General features: G+C 38.1%; 1 protein-coding gene across 7 annotated transcripts; it reads left to right on the top strand.

The window, feature by feature from the left end:
* The first annotated feature begins 3,746 nt into the window (after positions 1–3,746).
* LOC122065405 (probable E3 ubiquitin-protein ligase ZFP1) lies at positions 3,747–7,568 on the top strand. 7 transcript variants are annotated; one of them, XM_042629225.1, is made up of 5 exons: positions 3,747–3,763; positions 4,487–5,703; positions 5,867–6,683; positions 6,786–6,953; positions 7,135–7,568. In XM_042629225.1, exons 3-5 carry the CDS (start codon positions 6,588–6,590, stop codon positions 7,279–7,281), a joined length of 411 nt encoding a protein of 136 aa, XP_042485159.1. In that variant the 5' UTR covers positions 3,747–3,763; positions 4,487–5,703; positions 5,867–6,587; the 3' UTR covers positions 7,282–7,568. The 7 variants fall into 7 exon arrangements, with proteins under 7 accessions (XP_042485159.1, XP_042485155.1, XP_042485158.1 ...); XM_042629221.1 differs by lacking the exon at positions 3,747–3,763 and adding an exon at positions 4,085–4,268; XM_042629224.1 differs by lacking the exon at positions 3,747–3,763 and adding an exon at positions 4,085–4,268 and having other exon boundaries at positions 4,460–5,703.
* Positions 7,569–14,064: the final 6,496 nt, after the last annotated feature.

Below are 14,064 nucleotides of genomic sequence, written 5' to 3'. Positions count from 1 at the left end.
GGTAAAATTGTCCAAAATCCGACCTATCCCTATTGAGACCGATCCCCAAGTTTAAAAACATTGTACTAGATTGAAACCGATCAATTAAGAACCGAAATTCCTTAAACGTTTGGTGTTAGACTCATTCATTCCCGAACCAAATTGATTCAACTCGACAGAAATCAAATTGAACCGACTTTTTCACACAAGGCTTTCTACAATTGGGGATCAAAAAAACCCTTTTTTTTTTCTTAGAGGCCGTTTGGTATAGTTCATAAAAAAAATTTCTAGCATTTTTTCGTGTTAATAGAACGAAAAAACGCTGAAAACCGTTTGGCATGTTTAGGGTCCGTTCCAGTTTTTTCGAAACTGTCAGGGCCGTAAGAAACGAAAATTGCCTAATTTGATGAAACGCTCGAAGGCTGTTCCGTCGGCAAAGTTTCGTTCCAAATTAATAGAGGGAGGAACGATCGTTCCCGATTGTCCGCGATAGAGAGAGGATAGCAGAGAGGAAAGAAGAGAGCGCCCAGTTCAGTTCTTCACCTCAGGTCTGTGCTTCGCCTGTCCTCCTTCTTCTCCTTCTTCTCCTTCTTCTCCTTCTTCTTCTTCATTTCTTCTTTTCTTCTTTTATTCAAACTCTTCTTCTTCTTCATCTATTGTAACCACAGAGAGGGTTTGTGTGAAATTTAGGGGTTTTTTTCTCCTTCTTCTTCTTCATTTTTTCTTTTCTACCAGAGACAGAGATCGATGAGCTAAACAAAGTTCTGGTTTCGAATAGTTTGGAACTCGCACAGAGAGAGGAGAGAAGAAGAAACAGGAGCTCGCCCCCTTGTGAAATCTCCTCTGCAGGTAATTTCGATTTCGGCTCTTCTTCTCCTTCTTCTTTTTCATCTCTTTTAACCTCTTTCTTCTTGTATTCTAACCTCTTCTCCTTCTTGTTCATCTATTATAATCACAGAGCAGGTATTGGGACAATTTTTAGGGTTTTTCTAGACCCCCTATACAGAGAGGTAACGTCTTCTTCTCTTCTATTTCGTCTTCTTCTCTTCTATTTCTTCTTCTTCTCCTTTGCTTCTTGAATCCATACACCTCTTGTAATATTCTTCTTCCCCATTTCTTATTGTTTCTCTGTTATTTTAATTTCCCTGTTGTTAACGAGTCAACCGAGTGGTGAGAGATTTGTTGAATCTCTTTCATACCTTTCCCACTCATTATCAAACTTAGGGATTAGAGTTGCTATTTCTGGATTACCCTCCCTGAAGAATCCCAACCCAAAACCCTGCTGCAATAACTGAAAATATGGCCTTTCTCTCTCCTACGGCAGACATAATTGCAGAATTTGTTTTTCTTCAATCTTCGACTTTTGGGTCTTTTATTGGGTTGGATTTGATAGAGTTGGGGATTACAAACATGTTCTTAATTTCTCCTGAGATTTGGAGCCCTGTTTGAGGGGCTGGGTTGATTGCAAGGAGTCTCGTTACCATTGGTTTCTTGTTATCTATTGTGTAGTTAAAGAGGATATATATGTATATGTTCATCTTAAGTTTCAATTCATTGAATATGACAATGATGACAATGATATGAATTGAGTACTAGTTGTTTTAATGTTTCTGCAATATAGTCTATACAGAAATTTCTGGTTGCTAATTAGTTGTTCCGACAAGATCAAATATCTGTGGAAGCTGATCCCCATCTGCATAGCAGTTGCTTAGCTTTCATGCTGTATAAAATGGTTTCAAATGATTACTAGAGGTCCTGCAACCCCTTATCCTTCCATAGGGTGCAGCATACCTCTACCAGAGTGTTCTACAACTACTAATTGTGGAGAATTTTATAATGTAACATTGGTACTTTTAAGTTCTTATTTTAATTCCATTTGAGACTTCTGATCAAACTGCTTGGTACTTTTAACTTATAACAGACTTCCACATTGGAGCAAGAAGCATATCCAGCTTTGGATGAACTTACCTCCAAAATTAGCACGCTCACTCTAGAACGTGTCAAGCAAATAAAGAGTCGTCTAGTAGCAATATTTGGTCGTTATTGAACGCACATTTGGGGTATTGAAGAACAAATTTAAAATTTTAAGGCTAATGCATCAGTTCCCAGTGGAAACTCAGGCATCAATCGTATTGGCATGTTGTGGGCTACACAACTATATTCGAGAAGAGCATATTGCTGATGCAGAATTCGTGGGGATGAGCGATGATTTAAAAGTTGCAGAAGATGACTTGAATCCGCCACATGAAGATTTCGTTGATCTTTCTACAATACAATCAAGTCAACGAAATCGGGCAATAGAGATGAATGCCACTAGGCTAAGAATTACAAATGCAATGGCTAGACAGCAAAGGATGCCAGAACTAGTTGAAAACTAAAATCGATAACTATTTTCCCAAAACTGAAAACCTAAATTGATGTTTCAACCCACGTAGTACTTGTTTTATGGTACATTTATATATGTGGTACAAGTTGATATATTATTATGAATGTCATATATTTGGCTGCTATATTAAATTTTTTGATAAATACATTTTTGTTACAGATGACTTCTTCTATGCCCCCACTCATGATAGCAACTTGTGAAATTTGTGGGAAGAGTTGTGGTAAATATACAACCAAGTCGGGTAAAAATATTGGAAGAGAATATTTCAAGTGTGAAGATTCATGTAATTTTTTCATGTGGGTGGATCAACTACATCTATGTAGATGTGGTAAAGGTCAATGCAAAGTACGAACTGCGATGAAAGGTCCAAACAAGGGACAGTATTTTCTATGTTGCCTAAGTTCAACTGGGGTAATTTATTTCTACGATTGACCTATACCTATAGATAATTTATGATTTAAATTTAATTCGATGTTAAATTTCAACGACCCTAATCACATCTATTATTTGATATAGGCTGATAACCGTGGATGTGGTATGTTTGTATGGTTGAAAGATGAAACGCATATCTCTACCATACAACATACATTATGTTCAGAAAGCTCAAGCTCAACATCAACATCATCCAGACCACTTTCCGTTTCAAACGAGTACATGCAAGGATATCTGGAAGGGACACTTAAAGGATTAGAGGACCAAACAAATAAGATGAAAGACATCCTCAATGCATTCAAGTCTTTAGACTTGGAAAAAAAGTGAAAATTTGGGGAATTATGTAATAGTTAACTTGCACAAGGCATTGTTAATACTATATTTTATTCATCCTTTGGAAACCATGTTTTTTTTCGTTGGTGTGTAATATTTTATTGTCACAAAAAAATTTATATGCTTATAGTATTTTAATGTTATTTTTGTAATTATTGACTTAAAAGAAAAGAAAAAAAAAAAAACAGTTTCTGAAACAAGCATTACCAAATGGCAGAAATGTCGTTTCTTGGTTCTGAAACTATTCTAGAAACAGATTCACCAAACATGCATAAATCGTTTAAAAACGACGTTTTGACAAAGAAACTGAAATTACCGTTTCTGACACGAAACGAAGTTTCTGGAACAGAAACGATACCAAACGGGCCCTTATTATTAAAAAACGAAAGTTGGAAATAAATCTGTCCGATCCCAACCGATACCAATCCATATCAGTACTGGTGGTATCGGTTGAGACCGTTCCCTACTTTTAAAACCGAAAATGGTCAAAAAAATAAATAAAAAAACAGGGGCAAATCCCAGAGCGGACAGACCCTTAAATTCTCGATTTCTTCCGATATGACCATTGCAAGAAGTAAACTTGGCAATAGCGTTGAACTGTGCAAGGAACTGTGGAACTATGGATCTTTCAAGGTTAGTTTTCCTTTCTTTGTCTCTGATTTTGGTTTTTTATTTCTCTATGTCAATCCGTTTCTTGATTTTTGATCTTCTAGGGTTTTCCTCAATTTTTTTAAACGTTCTTTGCCATTAACAAAAGGATAATTTATAGCTCCACCCTTTAAAGAATGCCACAATTATAAGAGCATCCTTTCTGTTTCACCAAATTAGACTTAGACCCTTTACAATCGATCACAATTAAAGAATATACCTTATATGTTGATACCATAACTAAATTTTATTTTAAATATTAAAATACCTTATTAAATGAAGAACCTAAAATACCCAAATCTATCATCATTTGAAGACTTAATTTACCTTACCACCGGCAATCGTTCAGAGCAGTGGCAGTGGCATCGGCGACGGACAGATGATCATTGTTCTTTGTTCATCTCTCTCTCTCTTTGTTTTCTTGTATGCTTGTGAAACCAGCAACTATGGCGGCAAGAAACCCAGAATTGTGATCATAGGAATGGCGGGGGTAACAGCTGCTCATAAGCTTTATATTACCACCGCTGATTGTACCTTTTAGAATCTTTGGTAGAAAGTTATGATTGTTAATTTTGTCTCTGCATTCCATTTTACTTCTGAAATTGTGATTCCTCTGTTCCAAATGGGTTCTTTTTTCTTTGTTCTTTGTTCTTTTGAAAAAATAGCAGCTTTTTCTCACAGGAAATCTCTGTTCTTGTCTTCTCCCAGTAATTTGACATGGGAATATTCAAATTATCTGTCGAATTAGAAGGAAGAGCAATATTGTCTTGCCAGGCACAGCTGGTTTGGAAATCATGGCAAATTGAAGGTTATTGGTCCACATTGGTCTGCAAGAGATGGGTCTCATTCAGAATTGGGTTTTGGATTTGATTAGAATCGAAAGACGGGAACTGGGTTTGAACTTGGGAGTTGCAGAGTTGGTTGTTTTCATGGAGATTTTTTAGAAGAAGAATGTCAGGGTTGTCGTTATTGTTGTAGGTTTGGGATGATAAGAGAATAGTGGCAAGCCTTTAGGAACTCAGGATTGATGAGAGATTGAATCCCAAGAAATCTAGACACATTATTCAGTTGAGATTGGTTGTAGAGAGGTGAGCTGAGAAGAGAGGAGAGGTCGAGAAGATCAAGTCTTGGACTATGAGTTGTAGAGAGGTGAGCTAAGAAGAGAGGAGAGGTCGAGAAGATCAAGTCTTGGACTATGAGTTACAGGATCAATTCTCATTCTCAGAAGCCTTTTTTCTAATGTGAGTTTTTCAGTGGTTCTTGATTTCATTATCAGGGTGCGGAAGCAGCGTCGATGAGTCGTTCGTCACATCTTGCCCACACCAAACTTGAGGGTGGGTTTCAGCTTCTCTGAGCTCAAGTCAGCTACCAGAAACTTCGAACCTGATTCGATGCTTGGAGAGGGGGGCTTTGGTAGGGTTTTCAAGGGTTGGCTTGGTGAGAAGGCCTATACGCCTTCGAAGATCGGTAGTGGTATGGTCATGGCAGTAAAAAAATTGAATCCAGAGAGCATGCAAGGAGTGGAAGAATCCAGAAAGCATTGCCAAGGGATACTTGAGCATTGTGGAGTGGCTTGCATCTGCACTTCCCACGGGTTTGATCCAACTGGGTAGGAAAGTCAAGAGGATCGAATGGGAGCCAGAAGGTGTTGTGAGGTCGTTGGAGATGCAGATTAATGGGGGTTGCAGCAGTAACAGGCCTGTGAGACTCCGTTTCGAAGATGGTGCAGAAATGGTGGCCGATCACGTCATAGCGACAGTGTCGACGGGGGTTCTCAAAGCCGGGTTGGGTCTTATTATTAACAAGCAAGGTAGCAGTCCACCATCTCTCTTTCCTTCTTTACCGCCGTTGCTCTTCACGGTTTGGAGATGAGGACAATGGCGCTGGAGGGTACATGATCAGGGTCTTGTGTTTTAGTCAAAAAGGTAAAATTATCATTTCAAATTCTCATTTAAAGTGATTGACAGTAAAAATTTTGAGTCTAATTTGGGAGGAGATGTTCTTATAATTATGGTATTCTTCAGGAGTTGGCACGGTAAATTATCCTAACGAAATTGATTGTTTCGCATTGTTCGTGAATTGAATTAGTACATTAGGTGAAGGTTACACCAGCAATTTGAATCTGGTGCTGGCATGCTTAGATGTTACAGCTTTTCCTCCACTTGAATCTGGAGGGATTGGAATTCTGTCAGTCACTGAAGGAGGACCACAGAGAACTGTGCAGAACAGATGCTATCCTATTGGTGACTCCACTTTATTGCTTAATGAAGGGCCACAGAGAACTGTGCAGAACAGATACAATCCTACTGGTCTTAATTAAGGAGGGTCATAGATAATTGGGCAGAACAGATACAATCCTATTGGTCTTCAGCTGGTCTTCACTTTATTGCTTAATCCTCATTGTTTAGTTAGGGGAATTCTATTGGTACCTTGGTGGAGCAACAATTTGGGACTAATAATGATATCAGAGGCCCCTTTTGTAGAAATGCAAATTTAAAACGATACAGAAGATAATGGAAAAAACAAAACAAATAATGTACATGGATTTTACGACGTTCGGCCTGTCCAGGTGCTGCACCAGTACTCCCTGAATTAAACTACGACAGAATACAAGACATCGTACACCACCACCTTCTACCCACTGGCTTTAGAATTTATCGACCTCACCAGAGAGCTGTGCAGAAGGCACTGTGAGAAGATGCCTACACTTGAGGATTCTACCTGAAGCTGTAAGTTTGTGGTGTAGGGATGAATTACTTTTCTATTCAATCTGTTTTTGTTAACTTAAAGACTTTTTCTATGCAATATTATGTTGGAGGTTGCTATACTGGAATTTCCAGACTTCAGGAATTCTCGCGAACTTCTTAGTGACTTGAGGTTGGATATAGATCGCATGTCATATGAGGTAAGTCAAAAGTAGCCACACATGCTTAAGATTTAGCTTTTTTTCTTTGAATTATCAAACCTAAACTAACTTGGCAATGTTCATTTGACTCAACTGCTGGAGTTGCTTGCACTGGGAGAACGTATTGGCAATGCAAAAATTGAATTGACAAAAGAAACCATCACTAGTCATCTTAAGACAAGAAGATATCATGTGCCGCCTGCAGCCTGTATCAATTTGAATGAGCCATCAGGCATGGATCAAGAAGCTGAGACCTGCATCATATGCCAGGTATTTTATCATACCTAATACACAATTCTGACTATTGGATAGAATAGTAGTACATGCCTTGGATTAGCCATGCGTCAAATATTAAATTCTAATTCAATCACATACCTTCCCTTTTCCTGAAGATCCTAAAATGCTAGCAATTAATGGTGACTAATAGTTGTGGTGGTTTGGTTTTTTACAGGAAGAGTTTGAGAACATGGACAAGATAGGAACTCTTCAGTGTGGACATGAATATCATGCAAAGTGCATAAAGAAGTGGTCGCTTGTGAAAAATGTGTGCCCAATATGCAGAAGTGCAGCTTTGTCTCAGAACAGCAATGACAGATGAAAGATCAGAAGATGAAAGAAATCCATCCTTTATTGAGTCTCTGTTTATTAGAACTGGTGTTTTATTGTGTATTCAGTGGTTAAATTTTTTTTTTTTCATTGGTCCCCTAGGGGTTAAGGTGGGTTGGGAACCTCTATCCGTCCCTTTCCCTACCCCTTCCCTCTATCGTAAAAATGTGATTCATTTTTGAACCCTTCTATTGTAAAAGTGTTGCATACATTTTTTATCCAAGTGATTAGCAGGATGAACCATGATTAAGTAATAATGAAATGATACTTCTTTCATCATTGTTTTTATTTGTTTCAAGCTTCTGCTGTCTACTCTTTTCAGAAATTCCTGCTATTTGGGCAAATAATAGATCAAAAAAATCCTTAGTTTGGATAGATAGGGTATGATCTGGACCGGAGTCATGGGACTTGAAAACGGGTTATCTATTAAAATCCTGAGTCAAATTTAACAGATTAGCCCCTCATTCAGTCATTGGCATGTTTCCTTGTGCTTTCAAGCATTTTTCGAAAGCTTTATCTAGCCAACTCTTTTTGAGTAAAACTCAAATTGTAAACAGGGAATGTTAGACCATACTCATCCATAAAATTGGGTCACTCTTGATCTCCCATGTGGCAAATTTGGGAGTACAGGAGGTTTCCTAAAGCAGGAAAAGGGTGTGATCAGGTGACAAGTCTTGTATCTGAAAGGTTACCCCCAAAGGGTTGGACCAGAGTTGTTCTCACTTACCAATCCTATGCCAATTTTTTTATACCGATAAGTGGACATTATTCACAAGGAATACTCAAACCTGTGATCCTACACTAGCAGTTTGAGCTTTCACCATTGCACTGAGCAATAACTCCTCTATAATCCATTTTAAGGTTGGGTTCCCTGGTCTTTGTAGGATAAGAAAGCAGGTCAGTTGAGGCCAGAATTGTGGAGAGTTGAACCTCAAATCCCTTACTCATATCTCCTCACCGCTGCAAGTCTGCAACCACCACCCCCCCCCCCCAAAAAAAAATTGTTTTTGCATTTCAGAATTTTTGGGCAGATCTGATTCTAAAGTTGGTTTTACGGAAAAAGTTTTTGTTGGGATTAGGTTCATAAGGTCAATGAGTCTTCCTTGTTCAAAAGCAGTACTGCATCTTTTTCATGCTTCCTGGAGATGAGAGACAAAAGGTCCATCTTATTTCAAGATGATTCAAATTGGCAAACTGGCTGAGGAAGCAAGAGATACATGCATTCCTAAATCAGTAATCCCTTCTAACCTCACTATAATGGATCTCAAGAGCCCCAAATACTTATAAGCTTCATCTCTATTTTCGTATAAAAAGGTTAAAAACCCGACCTTTAAAATGCTTTTTGTTTTTTGAATTCATTTTCTCTGATAATCTGCCTTTTCTAGTCTCTGTTTTGGGCTATTTTGTTTTAGGGATTAGCATTGGAGGGCAATGTAAGCTTCTGCAACAGAAATGTTGAGAATCCATTTTAGAATATGTTCCTTAATCCACTTTGCAAGCTTAGTCTTAGAGAAACATTTGAGTTTGTGAAGGCATCTGCAATGGGTAACGGCAATGGGGAAAGCAGAAGTATTCTTGAGTCTTCTGCTCAGAGAAGAACAGAGTGGATGAGTTTAGTAGAATAGAGGAGACTAGAAGCTCCTCCAACTCCTGGTAGCCATGTGTTCAGCTTCATTGCTGAAAATCTCCCCAGAAAGAGCTTCCCTTCAAAATGGGATGATGTAGAGAAATGGGTTATCAACAGCTCTTGCCATGATTCACCTGCCCACGTCATAAAACCTCATGAAGCCACAAGCTTCTCCCAAAAAAATGTAGTTTTCCATTAGAAGGCTGAGGTTTTCTCGGAGAAATCCAGAGTCCTCGAGGAGAAAGTCTAGCAGCTTCAAACTTTCTTGGTTCCATTTCTGTCAACCATCCAAACTCAGCTTTCAATTGGGTCTCTGCAAGTTTACTTGTTAAAGGTGAGATCTTTAAATCGCCTGATGTGCTGGATCTGTTTGTGAATCTTTTCTTCAACACCCATTCGGATTTCCAACCCTGCAGATAAGTTCACAGACTGTAGAACAAATCTTCGCCAGTTTTAGATGCTTTGAAGCAATGAAAGAAGGGTTTCTATTCAGGAATTCGGTTCGTGAGACCATGAAAGGTTAGACCACTCTCTGGATCTGACCATTCATCTGACCGATAGCCACGTGGGCAAGGTGTCACGTAGGCTTTATTCGGTGTTTAGTGATTAGTGGTAGACAGTTTACTTATTTAGTTGTAAGCTTTCTTTTAATCAATTCTTGTAATCTCTTCTTGTAACCTTAATTACACGTCAACCTACACCCAAGTCGTACTTAGCCATGTTGTCATGGATAAGCATTTGTTGGTGAAATAGTATTGACAGTAGGCGGGATTGACAGTAGGATATATTGATCGAAACCCTTATTGACTCAAATCTCTAAACGATGGCTTCATACTTTAGAATCAACTCAAGGAGATCCTCTTCTTCTGAGGCTAGCTCTTCCGGAAGGACTTATGACTCAATCCATAATTCTGAAGAAGTGGTTTTTCGGAACATAGAAGCTGCCATAAACAACTATACCATTCCCATAATACCTGAATTTGAGGTATATCATAAAGGGACTTTCGCATTTCATAGTGATTATGTTATCAAAACTAGCGAAAGCACTCATACTCTTACCTCTGATTAAGAAAAAATTTAACTCTTGACTAGCTCTCAACTTCAGAGGAGAGATTGTTTAAGTTCATCCACATCGGCCTAGTTCCAGTAGCCATAAAACCCTTAACACTGCTAGGGTTAAATTGCGCGGTTTTTGCTGCCGTTAGAGATGCAAGGATGAAAATTTTTAATGAATCTCTAATGGGCGTAGTTGAAACCAGCCTCTGTGAAGGACCAATTTACTTTCAATATAGACCAAATCTTCCTATGTCCTTAACAGATCCTAACATCCTTGACGATGCTGTTATTTCCTTAAAGATGTATGAATACAATGTTACTATGGGAACCCAAAATCTCACAGTAATATATTGTATTTATTATAAGGCAATGACTACCGTAGCCCCAAATGCTAAGGTTATAGATTCTCGAGGTCAAACTGTTTGTTTTCAGACCAATACTAAAAGGTTGCAAGTTTTTGTGCCTCGATGTATCAAATGGTCAAAAATTAACTTTCCTGACTCTTAGACCCTAACCTCTGTGGTTCAACCTTAGCCGCCCATCAGAACTTTTCCATCTTGCATCACCTAGCTCCCGTCCGGTGATGTTAAAATTACTTTTGACCGTAGACTCAATAATTCTCGTAGATCTACCTCTTCAGTAATTTCTTCTTCCTCTGAATATCTAACATTTCAAGCACCATCTCGTGCTTCAACGTCTAGAGTTCAGAGTGAGAATTTTGATGGTATAATAAATCTGCAGGGTACAAATCGTACTTCTTCTCAGGTTAATCAACCTGTCTATGGTCTTCTTCAACGAGAACCTTCCCAGGCTAATAATCAACCTCCTCTTGCTCCTATTGATATGGAAAATGGGTCATCTTCTCCATCTCTCTCTGATATGCAAGCCCCAATTGGAATCATGATGCTTCACATCACTGAAGTACCCAAATTCCAAATCAATAAGCGATTCCTTATTCAGGAATATAAGTCTGTTAGGAATGCTGAAAAAAGAAGGATTTTTTAAGAACACTATTCCAACCCTCAACAGTAAGAGCTCCATGAAAAATGAGTTTCTCACATGTAAACTCATCAAATAAACCTTCCATTCTTCCAATGGTTAAAGATATATCTTCTTGAGAAATCATCTAACCCTGCACTGGTTAATGAGATCAAGAAGGTAACAACCACTTATATTTCTAAAGATGGAACAGATATTGAGTCTGTTCACCCTCCTTTCCAAGCCTTAAAAGTAGGTACTAATCAGATGGTTGTTCCTCTTAAAACATCAAGTAATACTTCATCTCTATTGACTGAATTTCATCTTAGTCAACTTGTTGAACAAAATAACTTTACTAATTTATGTCTTCAGTCTATAGGAATCCAGACTAAGCATATAGATACGATTGTAGACTCCTTAAAGGCCTCTACTCCATCTACTTCCCATGCTAAAATTGAGTATACTAATAAAGCCATTTGGCCAGCCTTTGCCTCTCAACCCAGAAGTACCCAAAAACCAGTCCCTGCTTCTCAACCCAGAAGCAACCAGTTTGTCCTTTTTAAACCTCCTCCATTTTTGGATATTCCAAAAAGAAAGAATGAGTCCACTATGGTAGATGAACTTGTAAATCGTCTCGGTCAACTACAAGTTTCTAAGGACAAAGAAAAATAGGCTATGACTCTTTCTCTAGCAGAACCTTCTAATTCTGAAATATAATTTGCTAAGAAAGAATTTTAGTACATGCTACCTCAACAGGTAGTAGTTCCTGTTCCTGAGCATATTCCTCAACTAAATCAAGTCATGAGGAAAGCTCGTAAAGTTATGCCGATCGCTCCAATGAATTACTATTACCCTCGACCTTCTCTTGTCGATCTTCAATTTAAAGTTGAAGGAGAACTTGCTAATTTCTTAATTGATGGAAATGCAATTAAGGAGTGGAATATCGATGGTTTATCTGAATACTAAATCATCAACTTCCTTAAGCATATGCTTATGTATGCCACAACGGCTAAACTAAATCAAGCATTTGACTCTGATGTTGCTAAAATGATAGCAACTAGATTTTTCGGCCAACTTCTTGGTTGGTGGGATTTTTATTTGTCTGAAGAGTTAAACAACAAATCATTAATGCTATGATCAGTGTTTCGCAACAACATACTGAACAACTTCCTGATGGTACTTTTGCCCAGCACACTGTTTATGTTAATCAGGAATATGCGGTTAACACCTTAGTTTATACTATAACTCTTTACTTTGTTGGACTAGCTGAAATCTTAGATGATCGAACAAGAGAACAACTTATGAATCTCTATTATCATACACTATCTCATTATAGATAGTATAGAGACGTCTTTTTTGCTAAAGTCTTTACTTGGGATGACTGCAACAATTCTATATGGAAAGAGAAGTTCATCTTTGGTCTACCTTCTTTATTTGACTTAAAGCAAAGCATAACGGCACTATTCCCTTCGAGCAGTATACCTACAGGGAATTAGCTGCTGAAATATGCAATGAAGGTCTTCAACTCTGCACAGACCTAAAACTCAATAAACAACTATCTAAAGAGAGACAAGCTGGATTCCGAGAACTTGGCTATTTCTGTGGGCAGTTTGGATTCGAGAAGATTCGTCTTCCAGGATCAAAGAAGACTCATAGAAAACTCTATCGGTTCTCTAAGCCTAAATATCAGACCAAACCATATAAATCTAAGCCTAAGCGCTTCTTCAAGAAACGCTTTTCCAAATCTCGTCCTCAAGACACTTTTTCCTCTAACAAACCCCCTGTTTGTTACAAATGCAAAAAAGTAGGACATTGTAAGAATAATTGTCAAACAAAGGCAAGGATTAATGCCCTAGAAATTGACGACTTATAGAAGCAAAATCTTGAAAAGGTCTTGCCATATAGCTCATTTGACCTTGAGTCTAACACTGATTCTCACTTAGATCAATAAATTGTTCAACTTAAGTTCGACAACAATTCTTTTGAGTCTAAATCTCAGACTCCCCATTATAGTTGTGATCCTTACCAGGTTAAGCTTAAGGAAAATGGTTTGATGGTTCTTTCAATCGAAGAGTCATTTCTCCTAAAGACTATTCACCAAATCATTGATCCTATAACTAAGGCTCAACTCTTATGTGAGTACATCACCTTAGTAAAGGATAGTACTAGGCCTAGCCCTGTTCTGGCCAATAAACCTCGGTTCAAGATTACAGTATCAAAACTATAATCAATCGGGTTAAGGCTACCTCCCAAATCCGTGAACCTACTATCCAGGAACTCCGTAAAGACCTCAATGAAGTTAAAACTGAAGTAAAGAGTCTTAAACAGAGAATTCAGACTCTTGAACTTTATAATGAACAATTAACTGAGCCTGATCTTAAAGAAGAAGCTTCCTTCAAGGATCTACTAGCAACTCAAAATATAGTAGCTAGTACCTCTGCAACTCCTGCTGCAATTTCTTCTGAAGATGCTCAAGTCCTCACTATTCAACAGATTAAAACTCATCAATGGCATGTGTATGATTGACATTGTAGTAAATCGAGAGTTTAGCCTAAAGACCATTGCCTTAATTGATTCAGGCGCTGACATCAATTGTATTAATGAAGGACTTGTACCTTCGCAATACTTTTTGAAAACCACTCAGAAATTGGTTACAGTTGACGGATATAGAATGCAGGTCAAGTATAAGTTCCCATCTGCCTCTATCTGTAACAATGGACACTGCCTGAAGACTCCTTTTATTATGGTAAAAGGACTCTCTCAATTAGTACTTCTAGGCACTCCATTTCTCTCCCAGTTGTATCTATTACAGATTGATACAGTCGGTCTTCACTCGGTGGTTAATAATCACCCTATTACTTTTTATTTCATCGAACCCCAAAGGTTCATACGGTGAATGAAATTTGGACTCAAATTCAGTTCAAAGCAAATTTCATATACTCTTTATCATCTGAAATCCAACAAAAGAGCATCCAACAAAAGATTGATGACCCTACCTTTCAAGTTAAGGTTAAAAACTTTCAAGCTGTACTTGTAAAGGAAGTCTGTCCAGACATCCCTACTGTATTTTTGTCTAAGAAAACACCTATTGTTACTCTTCCATATGAAGATAAC

Source organism: Macadamia integrifolia, unplaced genomic scaffold, assembly GCF_013358625.1.
Source record: "Macadamia integrifolia cultivar HAES 741 unplaced genomic scaffold, SCU_Mint_v3 scaffold1998, whole genome shotgun sequence".
In the NCBI taxonomy this organism is placed as follows: Eukaryota; Viridiplantae; Streptophyta; class Magnoliopsida; order Proteales; family Proteaceae; genus Macadamia; species Macadamia integrifolia.
Note: the sequence above shows the minus strand (reverse complement) of the source record. Positions and strands in the feature narration are given on the sequence as shown.

Bases quoted from the DNA above. Each gene is read 5' to 3' on its own strand.
- LOC122065405 (XM_042629225.1), top strand. From the start codon at position 6,588: ATGTTGGAGGTTGCTATACTGGAATTTCCAGACTTCAGGAATTCTCGC. The intron at 6,684-6,785 runs GTAAGTCAAAAG...CAACTGCTGGAG, and splicing joins TAGATCGCATGTCATATGAG to TTGCTTGCACTGGGAGAACG. The intron at 6,954-7,134 runs GTATTTTATCAT...GGTTTTTTACAG, and splicing joins AGACCTGCATCATATGCCAG to GAAGAGTTTGAGAACATGGA.